General features: G+C 42.5%; 2 protein-coding genes across 2 annotated transcripts; one reads left to right on the forward strand and one right to left on the reverse strand.

Annotated features, from left to right (window-relative positions):
- Positions 1 to 1,157: 1,157 nt before the first annotated feature.
- On the forward strand, positions 1,158 to 3,691 carry PCYB_011270 (origin recognition subunit; the record flags this gene model as incomplete). Its single annotated transcript, XM_004220633.1, has 1 exon — positions 1,158 to 3,691. A coding segment is annotated over one exon (2,534 nt), but the record flags the coding sequence as incomplete, so codon positions are not given.
- A 485-nt stretch (positions 3,692 to 4,176) lies between these two features.
- On the reverse strand, positions 4,177 to 6,660 carry PCYB_011280 (DNA replication licensing factor MCM7; the record flags this gene model as incomplete). Its single annotated transcript, XM_004220634.1, has 2 exons — positions 4,177 to 5,675; positions 5,745 to 6,660. 2 exons carry the CDS (start codon positions 6,658 to 6,660, stop codon positions 4,177 to 4,179), a joined length of 2,415 nt encoding a protein of 804 aa, XP_004220682.1.
- Between the last annotated feature and the right edge of the window lie 1,785 nt (positions 6,661 to 8,445).

Raw genomic sequence — 8,445 nt, forward strand, 5'->3', positions numbered from 1 at the left:
CCCTCCCCCATTAACTCCTCCATTCGAATATTTGTTATAAATAAAAGTAGACGCAATTGCACAATATGCGCGAAGTGAAAAAAAAAAAAACAGACGCAATTATGCACTGTGTGCAGAAAAAAAAAAAAATTCCTTTTTTCCCCTGGAGAATAATAAGCAAAGTGATGGACCACTCGCACGTGATCCGTAGGAACAAAAATTGGCTATACACTGTGCTTTTCAAGCTGGGTTAAGGGGTGGAAAAATTGAGGGAAGACGAGTGTGGTACGGATGCTAAAGTTAAGAGGCCTTTAACAAAGCCGTTGAGTTTTACCCAATGTGAAAAATAAATAAGCGTACTAGCTTATTTTTTCCCACTTCCCTTTTATGGTTATCCACCTTTCGTTATCTTCTCCGCATTTTGCGCGGTCCAGAGAAGCTGCCCCCCAAGGCTAAAATGATTGCAATGGGTGGCTAAAAGGGGGGCTACAAAATTAGCCACACAATTTGCCACTCAGCTTCCAAACAATTTGCCACACAATTTGCCACACAACTTCCAAACAATCTTGGCAAGCAAAACCGCCTAGAATAATTCGTGCGTCTTGGCGGCCATGCCAATTGGCGCGCACACCAAAACGGGCGTCGCTTGGTGGCACTGTTTGGTCTCCCCGACTGGTCGCCCCGATTGGTCGTCCCGCTTCTTGGCTCCGCTTCTTGGCCCCGCTTCTTGGCCTCACTTCTTAGCACCCCTTGACGCAACACACACGATGGCCAAGCGGGGCATTCCCCACCCCCCCTTGTATGGCTAATTTAATTTTTCGCATGCGCCAGAAAAAACCTTACAGCGCATTTGTAAATTGCAAAGCTGTGCGTATGTCATCACGCACATGGGTATTTGACGCAAGTTGACTGCCAGCCCAACGAATGATCAGCAACTTTGCCCCTTTTTTTTTCCCCTCCATTTTGTAACCACCCCCTTCCTGCGTGCATGCATGTATGCACAAATGTGTGTGTGCTTCTTTCAAGGCTAACGCTAAAAAACTCGCTCAAAAAAAAAAAAAAAGGGCAACAAAAGTTGCTAGTCCCATATTTGATAGTCACTTGGGAGGTTGCACTTTTGTGAGCACGTGCACCCCCAGTTGGCTTAAATTTTCCGCGCCGCAGCTTAGCCACACAAAATGATGCAGAGCATCCAGGTTAATTCACCCAAGAAAGTGGTGCGGATGCAAGGAGGAAGTGACGAAGATGAAGAAAACGAAAAAGAAGAATATCTCATCACCAATCTTACCGAAAGCAATAAAAACATGCCTAGTCTTATAGTTCGTATTCCGAGCAACATGAACAAATTTTTAAGTAAAGAGGAAGTAAAAATCAACTTTAATGAAGATATTAAACTGCCTAATAAAAAGGGGAGCAAAATGTTGCGCTCCTTTAAGATGGAGCCATCTGCAACAGGCAGCTGTGAGGAAGTGAGTGAGAAGACCATGGAAAATACCTATGGGAGTCCCGATGTCAAAGTGGACAGTACGTACCAGTCGGACGGGACAGGTGGAGGGGCTACCCCTAGGAACGGGTTGGTCCGCGGAGGGGGCAGCGGTGAAGGCGGTGAAAACGGTGATAGCGACGAAAGCGACGAAAGCGACGAAAGCGGCGATGATGATGAGGAAGACCAGGAGGACGATGAAATGAGTGAGGGACTCATCAAGTCATTCAAACAGAACTACGTGGAGAAGCACCAAACGAACGCTTGCAATGAAAGCCTTACCTTCCTAAGAGATCACACAAAAAATGAACTAGAATATTTTCTTCAAAAAAAAAAACTACACAGTTCATACGAAATGAAAATAAATGACATTATTAACATCGACTATGATAAGCTGAACGAGAAAAATATCATCCCATACTTCTTAACGAACATGTTCGATGCAGAACAGAAGAAGAAGAGAGAGAAGTTGAAGCAGCTGTTGGAGGCCAAGCGGAAGTCCATGTTGGAGAGATCAAAGAGGAGGTATAACAACCAAATGGAGAAGGGGGTCGCGGGGCGCCAGAAGGGAAAGCCCAGGCCCAGCTCGAAGGGGAGCAAACCGACGAAGGGGGAGAAGCTGCACAGCGCGAAGTTGAAAAAGGAGAAGGGTGCAAACGGAAAGGGGCGCCAAGAGGACGACGCTGCTGACGACGAAAATGACGACGCTGACGATGAAAACGACGAAGCGAAGGATGAAAACGACGACGCGGAGGACGAAGACGAAGACGTTGAAGACGACGCGTACGAGCCTCTCCCAAAGGGCGGCAAGCGGAAAAACAAGCAGGGGGCGAAGCTAGTCGGGTTAAAGGACAAAAGGACGCGCACCGAAGAGGGAGACAAGCAGGAGGACTCATACCTGGACGACTTTGATAAAGAAGCTGACTTAGACGCTGACGTAGACGCTGATGTAGACGCTGATGTGAACATTTACAACGACCCGACGCTGTACGGAATCGAAGGCAGCAGTGATTACACGGAGGGGCTAAAGAGCGACCTAGAAAACTCCCAAGAAGAAGAAGAAGCAAAGGATCAACAACAGATGGGGAGCATTCCAAAGGCACAGAAAAAAAAAAAAAATGTAGAGCAAGTAGCAGAGGAAGAAGAAAAAATAGATGATATAATAGACACAGAAACGCAAAAATTAATCTCCTATGATTACTATTCCAGTATAAATATAAAAGAAGTAGTAAAGCCGAGTTATAAAATAAAATCATTAACCCCCTTTATTCCCATTGAGGAAAATATTGACAATTTAGATCATGTCCAAAAATTGCAATACCTTATTAAAAACCTCCCCCACACACATATAAAAGAGAAAAGGTCTCTATACCACTACAACATAAAGCAGTTTATCAAATGGAAAGTCTATCTAATGAATAATATAAATATTTGCCTTTACGGAGTAGGGTCAAAATATCATTTACTCAACCTGTTTTGCAATATATGCCTAAATGACGGGAACAAATGTATTGTGCTAGGGTTCGAAGAAGAAATAAACTTTGAAGAAATTCTAACACGCATATTGGAGTACCACTATAAATACAAAACATCCAAAAATTTAAAGTCATTTGATTTGCTATACGAATTAATCCACAAAGTTAATGAAGCTAATGTACCCCTTTATTTTGTTATACATAATATAGATAACGTAAAATTATACCCCTACTATGAATATTTTTCTTTTATGAGTCAATATGATAATATTCACTTTGTTTGTTCTATTGATGATGTTTCCTTTGAACTCAACATGAACTTTAAGAATATCAGCTCGATTAATTTCCACTATGTGAAATGCCACACGTGGTTAGACTATCGTCATGAAATTTTGAGACAGTGGAATAAATTCCTCCCTGAATGGGTGTTCAATAAAAAGTGTGAGGAGGTAGACATGAAGAAGAACATAGAAACTATATTAAACGCGCTTAGTATAAATCATAAGAGACTCTTTAAAATCATTGCATCGATCCAGTTGGAAAATCTGGAAAAGGGTATCTACGGGGTGGAGAAGGAGTCCTTGCTCCAGGACAAGCGAATATTTACCGTCGGAGCTTCCAGCATCAGGATAAACTCCCTTCTTGTCGAATTCGTGTCCCACAATGTTATCACCGAAACGAGGCTCAAGGAGGGTAATACCTTCCTCAAAATAAATGCAGATAAGGAGGAGCTCAAGAGGGTCGCCGAGCAGTTGTGAGGTGGACACACATGGAAAAAAAAAAACGGTGCCCTCCACCAACTTCCACCTCTAAGAATAAAGCAGTGAAGAACCCTACGCACTGCCCCCCCTTTTTTTTTTTTATGATAAACTTTTTTTAGTCCATATTTTACAAGATTAGAAAATTTCTTAATGTTAAAAAAAAATTCGTGGGCCGCTGGGCCTGCGCATGTAAGGTGTGAAAAAAAAAGGGAAAACCGGGAAAAAGGAGCGTTAAGAAATGCGATCAATTCAGTCCTGCCGGTTCGGCTTGACGGATGCGCATTCGGGTATGTGTCTCATTTGTGCGTTCGCCTATCTGTTGATCTGTGCGCCCCATGGCCGCCTCCCCCGCCTTTCTTTCACCGCAACGCTGCAACATTGATCAGCCGCTACGCAGCTCAACCGCTACGCAGCTCAACCGCCACACCGATCAACCGCCACACAGCTCAACCGCCACACCGATCAACCGCCACACCGCTCAGAAGGCGTCCTCCTCCTCGTCGTCGGGCGCGTCCGCACCATCGCTGTTCCCCTCGTCATTATCGTCCTCATCGTCCGCGTTGTACACGTCGTTCGGGAAGGCAATGGCCGTGTTGTTCTTGTTGATGGTGAACACTGTGAGCTCCACGTACTTGTCAATGGTGTTAAAAACGTGCGCTTTGGTAAACCCCTTGGTTACAGCCTGCGTTTCGATTTCTTCAATCGATATCCATCCATTCCATTTTTTTTTCTTTTCCATAATTTTCTCCTTTATACTTTTAATAATATTCATAATTTCGGTGGAGGAATCTTTCCTTCTTCTTTTTTCCGTTTGTTGAGAGACGCTAGCTTTGGACTGCTCCGTTAATCGGATGGCTTCTTCAAAATCGGCCGTCTCTATGACATCGCTGTCTCTCAGTCTTGCTAGCGCCTGTGATATTCGAAGAATGGCTAGCAGTGCTCTCGGTGTTGTATAATTAATACGGGTATCGTTGTATCTCTCCTGCTGCGATTCTAATTGTCTGGAAGAAACATACCACTGGGTAATTTTGGGAATCAGGTCTGGTGAAATCGTGGGTTCTTTTTTTTTGGCTAGCTGGATAAACGCCCTCAGTACAGTTTTGTCAATTTCTTCATACCCTTCGCTGCTCAATTCGGATCTTTTCTTTTTATCATCATTAGAGTCTGCGCACTTCAAAATGTTCAGCACATGCTCAGCTAGCTTTTTATCCTTATCCCTATCAGATATGTCCAAAAGTAGAAACTGTAAATCAAATCTGGTTAGTAGCGCAGCAGGCAAATTCATGTTAAGCATAACGGATTTCTTACAATCGTATCTGCCATTAATAGGGTTGGCAGCTGCCAATACAGAAGACCTCGCAGGCATGTTACTACAATGGCCAGCTTTTGCTATCGAAACGGTTTGTTGTTCCATAACTTCGTAAATGGCTGATCTATCAAATTCGTCCATCTTGTCAAATTCATCAATGCAGCATATTCCTTTGTCTGCCAAAACGAGTGCTCCTCCCTCTAAGGTTGTTTCGCCCGTATTGGGGTCCTTCAAAACAGCTGCAGTTAAACCAACAGAACTACTTCCCTTTCCTGTTGTGTAAATTGATCTCGAAGCAATGAGACATACCTTCTTCATTAGCTGACTTTTTGCAACTCCTGGATCTCCCATGAGCAGTATATGTATATCACCTCTTATCATCCCTCCATCTTTTTTTTTTGTGCATCCTCCGATTAGCTGCAACAGTAATGCCTTCTTCACATCGTCATGTCCATATATTTCAGGACCAATATTAAAGGCCAACTTTTCGTACAAATTAGGGCTATTTTTCAAAGCTTGAACTTCTTCCATAATTTTGTCATAGTTGTCAATATGCTCATTAAAATTTTCTTTATTGTTTTGTACGTAATAAATATGAAAGACCTTCTCTGCAATGAGTCCCCCCTTTAATGCTTGGAATCCACTTTTCGTGACTGGCATAAGAACCCCTGTAAGGGTAACAGACATCCCAGGCTGTACAGAAGTGGTGGATTCACCATGAATTATACAGTTCATACTCCTAGGGATGTCTCCTTCTGGTAACTGGCTAGGCAATTCTTGGACTTTAATTTCTTGGTATTTTACAAATTTACTTAACTTGGCTTGAAATTTGAGTGATCCTCTAACACCATGCACATTTGTACATCCAGGGCAATCAAAAAGAGGCATAAAAAATGGACCATCCACTGCTTTATATGCAAATACGTGACATCTATCACATTCGTATGTAGCTACTTGGATCCTGGGCTTCAGTTGAGTAGCTCTAATAACTTCACATTCGAATGTACTTAAAGATCCTATACAGTCTGCATTCACTACTCTCATTTTTCGAACCAAATCTCTCGAACTAGGAATAAGGATAATTTCAAAATTGACTCTTAAATATGCTGGCAGTTTGTACTCTTTCATTCTTTCTTGTCTAATTTCTTCAATTGGTTTAATCATATCACGAAATAAGTTGTTAAACGCTTCCTTTTCACTTTCGTCCGTGGAATACCCACTAAGGTCTTCATTATTTATTCTCCTCAAGTTCTTCCTCTTTGTCTTCTCATTTTCGTCCTCCTCTCCATAACCCTTTACAAACCTTTTGAAACATTCATCGGACAAGCATTTATCAGCTGCAGAGTAGAGTAACTCCATGTACCTGTGCGTGTTGGTCATAATCCCATTGTACACGGAATAATCCGCTTCCTTGTTCTCCTTGCAGAAATGTTCCCTTAGGTCGTCTAAATATATTGGCAGCAACTCCGTTTCGTGATTGTAAATCTTTTGAAGGTATCCTTTATATTTTAACTTCCCCCAGTTGGTATGATTCGCCGAGGGGTCTTCGAACGTGTCGAAAAAGGTCACCAGTTCATCTATATGCGAATTGTAATTTTTCACCGCTTCTAAATACTTCGTGTGGTTATCATCCACGTACGTCCTGATTTCCATTTTTCTCTCCCCCATTTTCGCACTTTCACGTGTGAGTGGGGAACTTTGGGGGGTGCGGGTGGCCGCGCGCTGGGCAACGCGAAGGGGCACGTATACTTATATATACTAATATGTTAATATATATATTAATATATGTGTTTATATATTTACATTTACATTTATATTTACATTTATATACCCACGTGTGCACAAATGACACCCCCTCGCGCGCGGCACCTCTGAAATTCGCTCCTGCGCTGGCGCAAAGTGCTTGTCCTGGAAACCCCCTCTTAAGTAATTTCCGCTAAACACATTTGAAACGGGAGGAACTCTCACCCAGATACGCCTCACGCTTTTGAGAAATACACATCCAAGCGCGCTACTTCGATTGGCATATGTGTATTTTGGAGAGAATAAAAGGAGAAAAAACGTGAGCACATTTTTTTCATTTTTTTTATCTGTGCGCGGCTTGGTTTGCTCGTTTAAAAAAAAAAAAAAAAAAAAAAAAACGTGTGGCATAATTTACCGTGCTAAACAAACGCGTAATGGTTTAAAAAAATACGTCACGATATACGGGCACGACAAGGATACCACATTTCGTCGTGGAAATTTTTTTCGTAAAAAAAAATAATTATCAAGGAAACGTCAACATAGCATAGGCGAACGTAACCATTTCGCTAAAAATAGACATAAGGGGTTAAAAAAAAAACTGGAGCGTTCTTCACGTGAATGTGTTCCTGGCGCATGAGAGGCCATGGTCATTTTGTGCGACTCGGAAAACCCGCATCGCGCCTCAACACACATGCACTATTTCACGGATACGCCGATTCATGGGTTCGCAAAATGGCACTAGCGTTTTTGAAGAAGGCGGGTGTTTTGCATTTTCCAACGCTCGTTCCGTTCAATTTAAGCTTCCTTATTTTTGTTACGCTTCGCTGTGCTGCGCCGCGTTTCCCGTTTTTCTTTCCCCCCCGCAGTGCATCAGTCTAACGCGCCATTCATTTTAAGACATACTGGACAACAAAAAGAGTGTTTTAATTCCCCCGTTTGGATGTATATTCCTAGGTGTTTATCTTGGCAGAGGGCACTCATTTTATGCGTTTATCAAAAGGTAGCCCATAAACCTGCCTTAAAAAGCCACCCCCACATGGAACCCCGTGCAATGACGCGTATGCACAATTGAAACGTGTACCTCCCTATATATATCCCTCCATTGAAGCGTTTTTCAGAGTGCCTCTTTTAAAGCGAATGAACCATTTGCTGATCCGTTTCAGCGCAAACGAGCAAGTTGGCTCACCCCCTTTTTTACCCCTTGAATGGGATTCGCACATATGTTGCATGCGCGGGACAGCACAACTTTGTTAAAAATACCTCCTTAAATAGAGAGGAGCACATTCGCCCCTCCCTATCCCCCCTGGTGACCCCTTGACAATCGACATATCTGCCCTTCTTGAAGGAAGAAAAAACTTCCTCTTTTTTTTTTTTTTGTCCTCATTTGAACAATTCGTTGTGTTAAGAAACGTTTCAAAGTGGTGTGCAAATTCAAAAAAAAAGAAAAAAATGGGGAAAAGACGAAAAGGCGTAGAAATGAACGCGGCGAAACGGAAAAAAAAAAAAAGAAGCAAAAGCAGATGCAGAAGAAGGTGGAAACGCTTCTCTAAACACCGAAAACATATTTTTATAAGTTAAAAATGGGCGCGCTAAAACAATGAGTCGAGTGTGGACTGATTCAAAAGCGTTAATTATTTATCACTTCCCGTTGTTCCCCCTTTTTCTTTTTGCCACATAAGCGCAAAGAATGCATAC

This window comes from Plasmodium cynomolgi, chromosome 1, assembly GCF_000321355.1.
Source record: "Plasmodium cynomolgi strain B DNA, chromosome 1, whole genome shotgun sequence".
NCBI lineage: Eukaryota > Apicomplexa > Aconoidasida > Haemosporida > Plasmodiidae > Plasmodium > Plasmodium cynomolgi.